At 38.2% G+C, this 16,625-nt stretch overlaps 1 protein-coding gene across 4 annotated transcripts in view; it reads right to left on the reverse strand.

The window, feature by feature from the left end:
- The window catches only part of ST8SIA6 (ST8 alpha-N-acetyl-neuraminide alpha-2,8-sialyltransferase 6), a 300,762-nt gene that overhangs the window by 2,706 nt on the left and 281,431 nt on the right, over positions 1 to 16,625 (reverse strand). For 3 of the 4 annotated variants that reach the window (XM_059892425.1, XM_059892424.1, XM_005214169.5), the window contains 2 exons: positions 6,177 to 6,289; positions 1,723 to 1,815 (listed from right to left, as the gene is read on the reverse strand). In XM_059892425.1, coding sequence (XP_059748408.1) covers positions 1,723 to 1,815; positions 6,177 to 6,289 — 206 coding nt within the window. 4 annotated transcript variants of the gene reach the window in all.

Consider the following 16,625-nt stretch of genomic DNA (forward strand, 5'->3'; position numbering starts at 1 on the left):
CATGGACAGAGGAGCCTGGTGGGCTGCAGTCCATGGGGTCGCCAAGAGTCGGACACGACTGAGCGACTTCACCTTCACTTTTCACTTTCATGCATTGGAGAAGGAAATGGCAACCCACTCCAGTGTTCTTGCCTGGAGAGTCCCAGGGACAGGGGAGCCTGGTGGGCTACCGTCTATGGGGTCGCACAGAGTCGGACATGACTGAAGCGACTTAGTAGCAGCAGCAGCAGCAAGCATCTTGTATGATAAATATCAAGGGTTAGGTCTTCATTTCTTTCTTTTCTTTCATCTCTTTCAATAGAATAGGCATATCTATTCTTTCATTTCTACCTTCTTACAGAACAATATTCTTGCTGGAAATACATTTTTAAAAATTATTTTATCTTCAAACTCAGTAATTTTTTCCTGAAGTTGGTTTTTAATGCTGAAACACCTTCCAAATGTATCATACTGATACATTTTCTCAAACACAGCACACTCTTAAAATATCTATACATTTAAAAAAATTCATTGAGCTATATTCAAGTATACATATTATTATAAAATAACAATTTCCTTTAAAACAGCAGTCCCCAACCTTTTTGGCACCAGGGACTGGTTTCACAGAAGATAATTTTTCCATGAACTGGGGGGTGGGGGTGGTTTGGGAATGATTCAAGTGCAGTATCTTTATTGTGTACTTTATTTCTATTATTATTATATCAGTTCCACCTCAGATCATTAGGCATTAGATCCCAGAGGCTGGGGATCTCTGCTTTAGAAAACTTAAAATATCTATATGCACACACACACACACACACATATGCATTTTAAATTTCCTCCGTGGACTGTGATAGCTCTATGTGTTTCATTTAAATAATGCCTCAGTAAATACACTGGTATACCTAAGTGCATGTGTTCAGAAAATAAACTCTGGGGAGACAGGTATAATATGTTATATTCTCTTAAGTCATACTAGAACTATTTGAGGGATATATTCTACCAACAACAATTATTAATCACTTTGGATGAAAACAACTGAATAAAACTAAGTATAGGATTTTGGGGCTTCCCTGGTGGCTCAGACAGTAAAGAATCTGCCTGCAATGCAGGAGACCCGGGTTTGACCCCTGGATCAGAAACATCCCCTGATGAAGGGAATGGCTACCCACTCCAGTATTCTTGCCTGGAGAATCCCATGGACAGAAGTCCATGGCGTCGCAAAGAGTCAGACACGACTGAGAAACTAACACTTTCACTTTTAATGGGATTTTTACTGAACAGCCAATATTTCATAGTAGTGACATTGTGGAAAATAAAATATGGGAATTATTTTTTAGTAATAAACTGCCCAAAGTGCCCTGACAATTTTGTCAGGTTCTCCTAAGGCTTACTCTCTGAAGCTTCTAAGTAGACTAAGTTTTTTCAAGAAAGTTTTATCAAGACAAAATAGTAACATTTAAATTCTGAAAGGATATAATTTTTTAAAAACTTCAGTACTCGTGAAAAACATGAAGAGATAAGTAAGTTCTAATTTGATTAGCAACCCTTGACTTAAGACATTAGAAGTGCAACTGGACATACCTCTCATGAGCCCAACCTAAATTACTAATATATTCTTATGTATTTTCCTTACAAAGCCATTCCAGACAGTCTCAGCAGCAAGATTGGGGCTTAGACTAAGAAATAGGTTAAATAATAAAAAAGTGGTCTTGAACAGTTATGTAACTTGGAGGGACTTACCTTAGCTTTATAATACTGGGATTTAGAGTCACCAGGTTGGTTTTAGTCCCAACATCATTGGTAACATTTCCTGTGGTTGGGGGGAGATTACACCTGAAATTTGGAAGAAAAAATATTCTCAAAATATAACTTTCAAAAAAAAGTACATCCACACATATGCATGTGACCATTCTCATTTTATTGGAGAAAATTACTGCTGTAAATAGAGTCTCAGAATTCATCTGATTTCCATCGAAAATACTTAATAAGTACAGAATTTAGACACGGGTTCGATCCTGGGCTGGGAAGACCCCTTGGAGAAGAAAATGGCAACCTACTCCAATATTCTTGCTGGAAAATGCTATAGCCTGGCAGGCTATAGTCTATGGGGTTGCAAAAGAGTTGGACATGACTTAGCGACTACACAACAACAGCAACAAACTCTTAGTTGGCATTTCAACATTGGATAAAACGTAAGAATCTGATAAATGCTTTCAGTGACAAAACTAGAAGTGACAATTACACCTTGCCTAGCATTTGAAGAGTTCACAATCCTTTTATTTAAATTATTTATATTAATTAGATTCCTATGGTGGTCAGTTCAGTTCAGTTACTCATTTGTGTCTGACTCTGTGACCCCATGGACCACAGCATGCCAGGCTTCCCTGTGCATCACCAACTCCTGGAGCTTGCTCAAACTCTTGTCTATTGAGTCAGTGATGCCATCCAACCATCTCATCTTCTGCTGTCCCCTTCTCCTGCCTTCAATCTTCCCCAGCATCAGAGTCTTTTCCAATGAGTCAGTTCTTCACATCAGGTGGCCAAAGTATTGGGGCTTCAGCTTCAGCATCAGTCCTTCCAATGAATATTCAGGACTGATTTCCTTTAGGATTGACTGGTTTGATCTCCTTGCGGTCCAAGGGACTCTCAAAAGTCTTCTCCAACACCACAGTTCAAAAGCATCAATTCTTCAGCACTCAGCTTTCTTTATGGTCCAGATCTCACATCCATACATGACTACTAGAAAAACTGTAACTTTGACTAGATAGACCTCTGTTGGCAAAATAATGTCTCTGCTTTTTAATATGCTCTCTAGGTTGGTCATAGCTTTTCTTCCAAGGAGCAAGTGTCTTTTAATTTCATGGCTGCAGTCACCATCTGCAGTGATTTTGGAGCCCAAGAAAATAAAATCTCTCACTATTTCCATTGATACCCATCTATTTGCCATGAAGTGATGGGACTGGATGCCATGATCTTAGTTTTTTTGAATGTTGAGTTTTAAGCCAGCTTTTTCACTCTCCTCTTTCACTTTCATCAAAAGACTCCTCAATTCCTCTTCACTTTCTGCCATCAGAGTGGTGGCATCTGCATATCTGAAGTTATTGACATTTCCCTCCGCAATCTTGATTCCAGCTTTTGCTTCATTCAGCCTGGCATTGTGCACGATGTACTCTGCGCATAAGTTAAATAAACAGGTTGACAATATACAGCTGTTACATACTCCTTTCCCAATTTGGAACCAGTTTGTTGTACAACGTTTAATTGTTGCTTCTTGACCTATATACAGATTTCTCAGGAGGCAGGTAAGGTGGTCTGGTATTCCCATATCTTTAAGAATTTTTCAGTTGTGATTCACACAGTTAAAGGCTTTTGCATAGTCAATAAAGCACAAGTAGATGTTTTTGTGGAACTCTCTTGCTTTTTCAAAAACCCAACGGAGGTTGGCAATTTGATCTCTGGTTCCTCTGCCTTTTCTAAACCCAGCTTGAACATCTGGAAGTTCTCAGTTCATGTACTGTTGAAGCCCTGCTTGGAGAATTTTGAGCATTACTTTGCTAGCATGTAAGATGAGTGCAACTATGCAGTTGTTTGAATATTCTTTGGCATTGCCTTTCTTTGGGATTGGAATGAAAACTGACCTTTCCCAGTCCTGTGGCCACTGCTGAGTTTTCCAAATTTGTTGCCACATTGAGTACAGCACTTTCACAGCATCATCTTTTAGGATTTGATATAGGAATTCCATCACCTCCACTAGCTTTGTTCACAGTGGTGTCTCCTAAGGCCCATCTGATTCGGACTCCAGGATATCTGGTTCTAGGTGAGTGATCACACCATTGGGGTTATCTGGGTCATTAAGATCTCTTTAGTATAGTTCTTCTGTGTATTCTTGCCACCTTTTCTTAATATATTTGGCTTCTGTTAGGTATTATTGTCAATTTACAAATTTTTAAAAATTGAGGCATTGTCATTATGGTTATAATGTCTGCCAGAAGCAAAGAGTATATAAAAAATTAAAAATTTCCTGATTCCCATATGGATAGTTTTTCCACCAAATTAAGCTGTTAATAAATAAAGCTCTAATGTTCTTATAATGATGCTTTCATATTGATGTTCTCATCCTCTTTTGAGTGCTAATTGGTTTTTAAATTGGAAAACAAATTAAGAATTGTAATTTTGAGTAAGCATATTCTTGTCACAAAAAAAGGGAAAGTTGGTTACGACTCCCTAAGTATCATTTACAGAATTTCAAGTAGACCATTTCTTTAAAGCTATACATACAAAGGGAGCATCTCTGAGGAAAGCTGTTTAAACTTGACTGTGTTCTGTAATGCTCCTGAGGTTAAAATAATCTATTTCATCCTCTGTGAAATATATGAATAAATGAAACATGTACTTCCCTCACTGATAAAAAAGATACATCCTAAAACAAAGATGGCACTTTGGAAAAAACAAATATTAATCATAGATAACAGGCCACAGAAATATCTTCATTAGTGGACTTCCTGTAACAAATCTACTTTCCAGAACATAACTACTTCATATCCTTTTGAAGACTCAACAATGATTTCCAATATGATATCACTGGAGACCCATAGGGGAAATATTGTGTATTGCATATATAAAGTACAGTGAAGCCACTCAACACCTATTCTTGTTCCTTACACTTTTAATTGACAGCTCCCAATCTTCTGAAATGAAAAATCACAAGCAGTTTCCAGATGGTTTTATAAACTATAAAACATGTATGGCCAAAATCGATATAGGCTTAAACATTAAATGAATTTTAATGACATCAGCTATGTATAGCCCCCATCTGACCTTTATGTTTGGAAGGCTAACTTCAAAAGTATTGAAGTTAGTATTTATATTCTGAAAAAATTAAAAAAAAAAAGTATTTCTATTCAGAAAAATACCTGGCATCAGCAAATGCAGAATCTAGAATATATACATTTATTTCAGAGTTATAAATTAAGTAGCTGTTGAGTTGTTGTTGTTTTTTCTGCTTGTTAAACCTAAACTTGTATTTCTTATACATGTTATAAAGTAAAATGGATATTTAGGCATAATATTCACCCCAGATGTTTTGGGAATTTTCAGTCTATAACAAGTCTATTATGAGAAGAATTATTTATTTTCCCCCCTGGCTTTTCCATACTGAGTACTTTAGCAAAATGGCTAAATCATGCAGGTATTCACCATTTCCACATTCATCATGAGGAACACAATACTTGTTGGACTGCCAGGTCTGTTGTTCTGTCATTACTTTCAGCATAAAATTCTAAATGAGATTAAAGTGAGGGGGAGCTCCTGATCCAAAACTGTATTTCCTTTTCATGTGCTAATAAAAAGGGCAGCATTAAATCAATAAAGATCAAAGGATCTTCCTCAGATGCATGCAATCATTGCTCATGAAATAGGAAGAAACAGATTTCAACTTTATGAAAAGGTATATTTCAATTGAAATCCATCCTCACAAGGATGAATCATCTTTCCATCATGTTCTGAAAGTGGAGATGCTCTCTGCTTTGTCTTATTAGTTCAGAAACACATAGAAACCACTTTTGCTTCTGTTTTTGGCAAGCTAGCTTGTACTGAGATATAAACATTTTAAAAGATCAGAATTTTACAAGCCACATTTTCCCCCACTTAAATTTCAGGCCAGAAATCTAAATAAACAATGATGTTTATTTAGATATCTAAATAAACAATGATGTTTATTTAGAAATCTAAATAAACAAAGTTTATTTAGATGTTTATTTAGAAATAAACAATGATGTTTATTTAGCAATCTAAATAAACAATGATGTTTATTTATGCTATACAAAATCTAAGTCAGCATTTTCATAAGTATTACCTGAAAACAAAGTTTTCTTGAAATGCTGTTTAAGAAAAAAAAAGTTATCCTTGATACACTGAAGTCTCTGACAAGTCCTTCAGTGAAGATCCTCTTTCACCATGATTTCATACAGGGTTTCTGGAAAGTTTAGTAAGCATAGCAGTTTTATCCTTCTGGTATCAACAGTCAAAGGAACTCATGATCCATTTAACACTTCAGAAAACAAACCAGATAAATTGTAGGCTTAAGCAATAAATTTCAAAGATCAAAATTTAAACAGAGTATCTTTAGACTATTCCTTTAAAATATTGAACTGATCTTGGATTAAAAAAAAAAAAAACAATTTGATAGTACTTACCTAAAAACGAAGTCAGCTTTATCGATTTCAGCTCCACAGAGAGACTGATTTAAAATTCCCCCGTTTCCAACCACTGCACACTGATTAAAAGAGTATCCCACAAAAGGCTGAAACTATCAACAGAAAGGGAAAAACTGCCATAAATATCTTTAGTTTTAGAACCATAAACATTGTCAGCTTAATTCAAGTAGCTGAAGTTTTACATATACTAAGGAAAGAAAAAGAATAAGAAGCAATACCCTAGCATGTTAATCAACTTCTGACTAATCATAAGATATCCTGTAGGACTTCCCTGGTGGTCTAGTGGTTAAGAAACTGCCTGCCAATGCAGGGGATACAGCTTCGATCCCTGATCTGGGAAGATTCCACTTGTCATGGAGTAACTAAGCCTGTGCACCACAGCTACTGAAGCCTGCACCCTCTGGAGCCTGTGAACTCTAATGACTGAAGCCTGTGTGCCCAGAGCCTGTGCTGCACAAGACAAGCCACCGCAACGGGAAGCCCGTGCATCACAACTAGAGAGTAGCCCCACTTGCCGTAACTAAAGAAAGCCAGGGTGAAACGATGAAGATACACAGCACAGCCAAAAATAATAAATAAATAAAATTTTAAAAAAAGAAAGAAAAAGAAATCCCGTAAACCTAAGTTTCATCTTTCTTGAGAGGAATACATAGCATATCATATACAATTTAATGTAAAAATACTAAATATAATACATTTGCTTTTAAAATGTACTTTAATGTTTTTTACATCCCATAACTAAGTAAATAAATTGAGGATGACAAAATTTCACATGGGTCTTTCCGACAAACAGGACCATTTTCAGCCAAAAATAAAGCAATTATAAAGTTGCATTAAATTCTCTATTCTTGGCCATAAAATTAACAGTTAATTTATCAAAAGTTCTCTGTGCTTCTTAAATAGTGAGATCTTTAGGCTCAGTGATGACAGGAAATTTATGCCTGCTGTCTCCATAAATGATCAGCCACAGTGCTTTGAGGAAGCCTAGTCACTCTGTGCTGATTTACTTCCAATTCATTTCCAAGACCAGAATCATTTTTGTTTCCTTCAAGGATCCAACTAGCCAATCCCCAAAGACCCTTCACTATGACCAAATCCTTCACAGTCTGAAAATAACTGGTCAGTTGGACAGTGTTGTTGGCCTTTGCCGGTCACTTTTCTGGAAGTCATGGTGACCTTAAACAGAAGCAAGGATGTCAGCACAGACTTCCACAATACAAGGTCCTGATTCACATGTTTTGTCTCTAGAATGTGAACGTAGGTACTTAAGGGGCAGGGAGTATATTTATTACTTTTCATCCCCCCCTCCCTCCATCTTTCACTGCACTTGCCCAGAGGAACATCACTTCTCTCTTTTTTTTTTCCTCTCAAAATTCACTTCTTCTTTTTTTGTGTGTGTGCGTGTTATTCTCTCTTTTTATTTATTTTATTCTTAAACTTGACACTATTGTATTGGTTTTGCCAAATATCGAAATGAATCCGCCACAGGTATACATGTGTTCCCCATCCTGAACCCTCCTCCCTCCTCCCTCCCCATACCTTCCCTCTGGGTCGTCCCAGTGCACCAGCCCCAAGCATCCAGTATCGTGCATCGAACCTGGACTGGCGACTCATTCCATATATGATATTATATGTATTTCAATGCCATTCTCCCAAATCATCCCACCCTCTCCCTCTCCCACAGAGTCCAAAAGACTGTTCTATACATCAGTGTCTCTTTTCCTGTCTCGTATACCGTTTTTCTAAATTCCATATATATGCGTTAGTATACTGTATTGGTGTTTTTCTTTCTGGCTTACTTCACTCTGTATAATAGGCTCCAGTTTCATGCACCTCATTAGAACTGATTCAAATGTATTCTTTTTAATGGCTGAGTAATACTCCATTGTGTATATGTACCACAGCTTTCTTATCCATTCATCTGCTGATGGACATCTAGGTTGCTTCCATGTCCTGGCTATTATAAACAGTGCTGTGATGAACATTGGGGTACACGTGTCTCTTTCAATTCTGGTTTCGTCAGTGTGTATGCCCAGCAGTGGGATTGCTGGATCATAGGGCAGTTCTATTTCCAGTTTCTTAAGGAATCTCCACACTGTTCTCCATAGTGGCTATACTAGTTTGCATTCCCACCAACAGTGTAAGAGGGTTCCCTTTTCTCCACACCCTCTCCAGCATTTATTGCTTGTAGACTTTTGGATTGCAGTCATTCTGACTGGCGTGAAATGGTACCTCATAGTGGTTTTGATTTGCATTTCTCTGATGAGTGATGTTGAGCATCTTTTCATGTGTTGGTTAGCCATCTGTATGTCTTCTTTGGAGAAATGTCTATTTAGTTCTTTGGCCCATTTTTTGATTGGGTCATTTATTTTTCTGGAATTGAGCTGTAGGAGTTGCTTATATATTTTTGAGATTAGCTGTTTGTCAGTTGCTTCATTTGCTATTATTTTCTCCCATTCTGAAGGCTGTCTTTTCACCTTGCTTATAGTTTCCTTTGTTGTGCAGAAGCTTTTAAGTTTAATTAGGTCCCATTTGTTTATTTTTGCTTTTATTTCCAATATTCTGGGAGGTGGGTCATAGAGGATCCTGCTGTGATCTATGTCGGAGAGTGTTTTGCCTATGTTCTCCTCTAGGAGTTTTATAGTTTCTGGTCTTATGTTCAGACCTTTAATCCATTTTTAGTTTATTTTTGTGTATGGTGTTAGAAAGTGCTCTAGTTTCATTCTTTTACAAGTGGTTGACCAGTTTCCCCAGCACCACTTGTTAAAGAGATTGTCTTTAATCCATTGTATATTCTTGCCTCCTTTGTCAAAGATAAGGTGTCCATATGTGCATGCATTTATCTCTGGGCTTTCTATTTTGTTCCATTGATCTATATTTCTGTCTTTGTGCCAGTACCATACTGTCTTGATAATTGTGGCTTTGTAGTAGAGCCTGAAGTCAGGTAGGTTGATTCCTCCAGTTCCATTCTTCTTTCTCAAGATAGCTTTGGCTATTCGAGGTTTTTTGTATTTCCATACAAATTGTGAAATCATTTGTTCTAACTCTGTGAAGAATACCGTTGGTAGCTTGATAGGGATTGCATTGAATCTATAAATTGCTTTGGGTAGTATACTCATTTTCACTATATTGATTCTTCCAATCCATGAACATGGTATATTTCTCCATCTATTAGTGTCCTCTTTGATTTCTTTCACCAGTGTTTTATAGTTTTCTATATATAGGTCTTTAGTTTCTTTAGGTAGATACATTCCTAAGTATTTTATTCTTTCCGTTGCAATGGTGAATGGAATTGTTTCCTTAATTTCTCTTTCAGTTTTCTCATTATTAGTGTTATTTCTCATTATTTTTATTATTCTCATATAACACCATACACAAAAATAAACTAAAAATGGATTAAAGATCTGAACATAAGACCAGAAACTATAAAACTCCTAGAGGAGAACATAGGCAAAACACTCTCCGACATAGATCACAGCAGGATCCTCTATGACCCACCTCCCAGAATATTGGAAATAAAAGCAAAAATAAACAAATGGGACCTAATTAAACTTAAAAGCTTCTGCACAACAAAGGAATTATTTCTCATTATTATTATAGGAATGCAAGGGATTTCTGTGTGTTGATTTTATGTCCTGCAACTTTACTATAATCATTGATTAGTTCTAGTAATTTTCTGGTGGAGTCTTTAGGGTTTTCTATGTAGAGGATCATGTCATCTGCAAACAGTAAGAGTTTTACTTCTTCTTTTCCAATTTGGATTCCTTTTATTTCTTTTTCTGCTCTGATTGCTGTGGCCAAAACTTCCAAAACTATGTTGAATAGTAATGGTGAAAGTGGGCACCCTTGTCTTGTTCCTGACTTTAGAGGAAATGCTTTCAGTTTTTCACCACTGAGGATAATGTTTGCTGTGGGTTCGTCATATATAGCTTTTATTATGTTGAGGTATGTTCCTTCTAATCCTGCTTTCTGGAGAGTTTTTATCATAAATGGATGTTGAGTTTTGTCAAAGGCTTTCTCTGCATCTATTGAGATAAACATATTTTTATTTTTCAATTTGTTAATGTGGTGTATTACATTGATTGATTTGCGGATATTGAAGAATCCTTGCATCCCTGGGATAAAGCCCACTTGGTCATGGTGTATGATCTTTTTAATGTGTTGTTGGATTCTGATTGCTAGAATTTTGTTAAGGATTTTTGCATCTATGTTCATCAGTGATATTGGCCTGTAGTTTTCTTTTTTTGTGGCATCTTTGTCAGGTTTTGGTATTAGGGTGATGGTGGCCTCATAGAATGAGTTTGGAAGTTTACCTTCCTCTGAAATTTTCTGGAAGAGTTTGAGCAGGATAGGTGTTAGCTCTTCTCTAAATTTTTGGTAGAATTCAGCTGTGAAGCCGTCTGGACCTGGGCTTTTGTTTGCTGGAAGATTTTTGATTACAGTTTCAATTTCCGTGCTTGTGATGGGTCTGTTAAGATTTTCTATTTCTTCCTGGTCCAGTTTTGGAAAGTTGTACTTTTCTAAGAGTTTGTCCATTTCTTCCACATTGTCCATTTTATTGGCATATAATTGTTGATAGTAGTCTCTTATGATCCTTTGTATTTCTGTGTTGTCTGTTGTGATCTCTCCATTTTCATTTCTAATTTTATTGATTTGATTTTTCTCCCTTTGTTTCTTGATGAGTCTGGCTAATGGTTTGTCAATTTTATTTATCCTTTCAAAGAACCAGCTTTTGGCTTTGTTGATTTTTGCTATGGTCTCTTTTGTTTCTTTTGCATTTATTTCTGCCCTAATTTTTAAGATTTCTTTCCTTCTACTAACCCTGGGGTTTTTCATCTCTTCCTTTTCTAGTTGCTTTAGGTGTAGAGTTAGGTTATTTATTTGACTCTTTTCTTGTTTCTTGAGGTATGCCTGTATTGCTATGAACTTTCCCCTTAGGACTGCTTTTACAGTGTCCCACAGGTTTTGGGTTGTTGTGTTTTCATTTTCATTCGTTTCTATGCAGATTTTGATTTCTTTTTTGATTTCTTCTGTGATTTGTTGGTTATTCAGCAGCGTGTTGTTCAGCCTCCATATGTTGGAATTTTTAATAGTTTTTCTCCTGTAATTGAAATCTAATCTTACTGCATTGTGGTCAGAAAAGATGCTTGGAATGATTTCTATTTTTTTGAATTTACCAAGGCTGGATTTATGGCCCAGGATGAGATCTATCCTGGAGAAGGTTCCATGTGCGCTTGAGAAAAAGGTGAAATTCATTGTTTTGGGATGAAATGTCCTATAGATATCAATTAAGTCTAACTGGTCTATTGTATTGTTTAAAGTTTGTGTTTCCTTGTTAATTTTCTGTTTAGTTGATCTATCCATAGGTGTGAGTGGGGTATTAAAGTCTCCCACTATTATTGTGTTATTGTTAATTTCTCCTTTCATACTTGTTAGCATTTGTCTTACATATTGCAGTGCTCCCGTCTTGGGTGCATATATATTGATAATTGTTATATCTTCTTCTTGGATTGATCCTTTGATCATTATGTAGTGACCATCTTTGTTTCTTTTCACAGCCTTTGTTTTAAAGTCTATTTTATCTGATATGAGTATTGCTACTCCTGCTTTTTTTTGGTCCCTATTTGCATGGAAAATCTTTTTCCAGCCCTTCACTTTCAATCTGTATGTGTCCCCTGTTTTGATGTGGGTCTCTTGTAGACAGCGCATGTAGGGGTCTTGTTTTAGTATCCATTCAGCCAGTCTTTGCCTTTTGGTTGGGGCATTCAACCCATTTACGTTTAAGATGATTATTGATAAGTATGATCCCGTTGCCATTTACTTTATTGTTTTGGGTTCAAATTTATACACCCTTTTTGTGTTTCCTGTCTAGAGAATATCCTTTAGTATTTGTTGGAGAGCTGGTTTGGTGGTGCTGAATTCTCTCAGCTTTTGCTTGTCTGTAAAGCTTTTGATTTCTCCTTCATATTTGAATGAGATCCTTGCTGGGTACAATAATCTGGGCTGTAGGTTATTTTCTTTCATCACTTTAAATATGTCTTGCCATTCCCTCCTGGCTTGAAGAGTTTCTATTGAAAGATCAGCTGTTATCCTTATGGGAATTCCCTTGTGTGTTATTTGTTGTTTTTCCCTTGCTGCTTTTAATATTTGTTCTTTGTGCTTGATCTTTGTTAATTTGATTAATATGTGTCTTGGGGTGTTTTGCCTTGGGTTTATCCTGTTTGGGACTCTCTGGGTTTCTTGGACTTGAGTGATTATTTCCTTCCCCATTTTAGGGAAGTTTTCAACTATTATCTCCTCAAGTATTTTCTCACGGTCTTTCTTTTTGTCTTCTTCTTCTGGGACCCCTATGATTCGAATGTTGTAGCATTTAATATTGTCCTGGAGGTCTCTGAGATTGTCCTCATTTCTTTTAATTCATTTTTCTTTTTTCCTCTCTGATTCATTTATTTCTACCATTCTATCTTCTAATTCACTAATCCTATCTTCTGCCTCTGTTATTCTACTATTTGTTGCCTCCAGAGTGTTTTTTATTTCATTTATTGCATTATTCATTATATATTGACTCTTTTTTATTTCTTCTAGGTCTTTGTTAAACCTTTCTTGCATCTTCTCAATCCTTGTCTCCAGGCTATTTATCTGTGATTCCATTTGATTTCAAGATTTTGGATCAATTTCACTATCATTATTCGGAATTCTTTATCAGGTAGATTCCCTATCTCTTCCTCTTTTGTTTGGTTTCGTGGGCATTTATCCCGTTCCTTTATCTGCTGGGTATTCCTCTGTCTCTTCATCTTGTTTAAATTGCTGAGTTTGGGGTGTCCTTTCTGTATTCTGGCAGTTTGTGGAGTTCTCTTTATTATGGCGTTTCCTTGCTGTGTGTGGGTTTGTACAGGTGGCTTGTCAAGGTTTCTTGGTTAGGGAAGCTTGTGTAGGTGTTCTGGTGGGTGGAGCTGTATTTCTTCTCTCTGGAGTGCAATGAAATGTCCAGTAGTGAGTTATGAGATGTCTATGGTTTTGGGGTGACTTTGGGCAGCCTGTATCTTGGAGCTCAGGGCTGTGTTCCTGTGTTGCTGGAGAATTTGCTTGGTATGTCTTGCCCTGGAACTTGTTGGCTCTTGTGTGGTGCTTGGTTTCAGTGTAGGTATGGAGGCGTTTGATTAGCTCCTGTCAATTAATGATCCCTGGAGTCAGGAGTTCCCTGGAGTCAGGGTTTGGACTTAAGCCTCCTGCTTCCAGTTATCGGTCTTATTATTACAGTAGTTTCAAAACTTCTCCTTCTATACAGCACCATTGATAAAACATCTACGTTAAAGATGAAAAGTTTCTCCACCATGAGGGTCACCCAGAGAGGTTCACAGCGTTACATGGAGAAGAGAAGAGGGAGGAGGGAGTTAGGGGTGACCTGAATGAGATGAGGTGGAATCAATAGAGGAGAGAGTGGGCTAGCCAGTAATCACTTCCTTATGTGCACGCCACAACTGGATTGCTCAGAGGTGTTCACGGAGTTATACAGAGAAGAGAAGAAGGAGGAAGGAGACAGAGGTGGCCAGGAGGATAAAAGGGGGAAATGAAAAGGAGGGAGACAGATCCAGCCAGTAATCAGTTCCTTAAGTGTTCTCCACCATCTGGAACACACAGAAATTCACAGAGTTGGGTAGAGTAGAGAGGGGTTAGGGAGGAGACACAGGCGACCCAGTGGAGACAAAGGAGAGTCCAAAGGGAAAGAGAGCAGTCAAGCCAGTAATCTCACTCCCTAGTGAAAAATGGGTACTGAAGATTGGGTTCTTAAAGGTACAAAATTGGTAACAAATACATAAAAGCAAAAATTAAAAATCTAGAGTAGAGTTTGGAATTTCAAAAATACAATGTTAAAGAAAAGAAGAAGGAAAAGAAAAAGAGAAAAAACAAACAAAAACAAACAAAGTTGCAAAAATTATAAAGAAAATATAGGTACAAAATTGATAACAAATACCAAAAAGCAAAAGTTAAAAATCTAGAGTAGAGTTTGGAATTTCAAAAATATAATGTTAAAAAAAAGAAGAAGAAAAAGAAAGAGAGAGAAAAAAAACCCAACAAAAACAAAGTCACAAAAATTATAAAGAAAATATAGGTACAAAATTGATAACAAATACCAAAAAGCATAAATTAAAAATCTAGAGTAGAGTTTGGAATTTCAAAAATAAAATGTTAAAGAAAAGAAAAAAAAACAAACAAACAAGGTCACAAAAATTATAAAAAATATATATATGAAGTTTGCTTTAAAAAAAATAGGGTCTTTTTTTTTTTTCAAAGTAGTAGTAGGTTATAAAAGTGAAAATTAAAGGAATAATAGAGGACTTAAAAATTTTTTTAATTAAAAAAAAAAGAAAGACTGATCATAAACATAGTAAAAATATATCTAGGACTTTCTCTGGTTTTGTTGTGAGTATTGTGGGGTCAGTTCATTTCCGGCTAGTTCCTTGATCCGATTTATATTTCTCAAGATCTATAGACCCCTTCCTATGTAGTCGGTACTAACCACAGGGTTTTAATCTATTGCCTGTAGCTTCCAAGGCGGTTCCCTCTGTTACAGGTTCTTCTGTTTGTTGGTCTCTTCAGTGTCTGGTTTCTGCCCTGACACAAAGGGGATGGGTGGTGGACACTTATTTTTTTTTGGGGGGGCGGTGCTCACTTGTTCAGTCGCGCTGTGGGGAGGGAAGGACGCTGCAAACAAATAACACTGGCATGTGCTCGCAGTGCCTCAGCCACACTGGATCTGCCCCTGCTCACGGCGCGTGTAGCCTTCCTAACCACACTGCTCAGGCTCTAGGTTGCTCCTCCGGGAACCATCCGTGGCCAGCCCTGGGCTGCTAGCACCTCCCAGGTCCAAGCTGCTCAGGTTCAGGCACTCGGGTAGTCCTCAGAGGTGCAGACTCGGTTGGGCCTGCGTTTTATGCCCTTCCCAGGTCCGAGCAGCTCAGCTGATGAGGTGTTTGGCCAGTGCGATTGCTGCGACTTATGGCCTCCCCGCCGCTCGGTTATCTAGGTGTACAACCGGTGCACCTTCTCAGGTGGATGTTGACCGTCCAGAGCCCGAAGAAGTTTTAGTTAGCAAAGAAGCTTGCTTACAGTTTTATAGGTAATGTCTCACTGGGGCTGCGATTGCCCACTTCCGGCTCTGGCTGCCTGTCACCGGAGGGGGATGGTCTGCAGCCGGCTATCTCTGTTCAGTCCTTTGTTCTGTGCGTAGGCCTGGCAGTATCTTAGGTTAGGGCTGACTTTTCGCGTGGTAGATATCCCACAGTCTGGTTTGCTAGCCCAAATTATTTCGCTCAGATAGCGCTCGGGGTATTCAGGCCAGATCCTTACTCTGAGTGATGCAGCCCGCGCCGCGCCTCCCTGCCCAGCCCCCGCTTGCCAATGGCGTGTGCAGGTGTCTGCGCTGCTCCTCCGCTGGGGGAGTTACCATAGGGCTCGCAATCTGCAGGTTTTAATTGTTTATTTAATTTTCCTCCCTGTTATATTGCCCTCTGTGCTTTCAAAGCTTGGCACAGATTCGGCAGTGAGAAGGTTTCCTGGTGTTTGGAAACTTCTCTCTTTCTAAGACTCCCTTCCCAGGACAGAACACCGTCCCTCCCTCTTTTGTCTCTTTTTTTTTTGTCTTTTATATTTTTTCTACCTCCTTTCGAAGACTTGGGTTGCTTTTCTGGGTGCCTGATGTCCTCTGCCGGCATTCAGAAGTTGTTTTGTGGAATTTACTCGGCATTTAAATGTTCTTTTGATGAATTTGTGGGGGAGAAAGTGTTCTCCCCGTCCTACTCCTATGCCGTCTTAGCTCCCCCCCCACCCCCCACACCCCCCCACCCCCCACACACACCCCCACCCCCGAACATCACTTCTCAGTGAATGACTGCTGGCTCAGTGGCCATCTGGGTATAACCCCCAATGTCATGTTGGAACCCAGTTGTCCCAGCTTATGGGAACCAACTGGTAAATACTCAGGAATTTTGTCAGCTGGTTGTTAAACCAGTGGTAAATTATAATCACCACAATGGGGGTATCTACACTGCTGCTGTCAGGGAACCCTCCTGTCCAGTGTACAAGCACACCCCAGGACCAGTGTGCTTCTGAGCTGCCCTACAGACCCTGAGTCACCTGACTGCCCTGTGCTCCTGATGCTGAATTGGGAGATGCCAAACAAGTGATGAGAACTATGTTTCAGCACATGTGGATTGTCCCTAAAAATGAAAAATCATATTGTGCTTCTTATGGGAAAAGCACTTTTCTGAGTTGTAACTTGATACATAGAATCCATACAACAGCCTTGTGAGCATTTTACAGACAAGAAGATGGAGGCACGAGTTTAAGTAATGGCTAGACAGCAGCAGAGCTGGGATTCACACCCAGGCAGTCTGTTTCATAGTCCACTGTCATCTTACAGATGCT

The sequence above is a fragment of the Bos taurus genome, chromosome 13 (assembly GCF_002263795.3).
Source record: "Bos taurus isolate L1 Dominette 01449 registration number 42190680 breed Hereford chromosome 13, ARS-UCD2.0, whole genome shotgun sequence".
Taxonomy (NCBI): Eukaryota; Metazoa; Chordata; class Mammalia; order Artiodactyla; family Bovidae; genus Bos; species Bos taurus.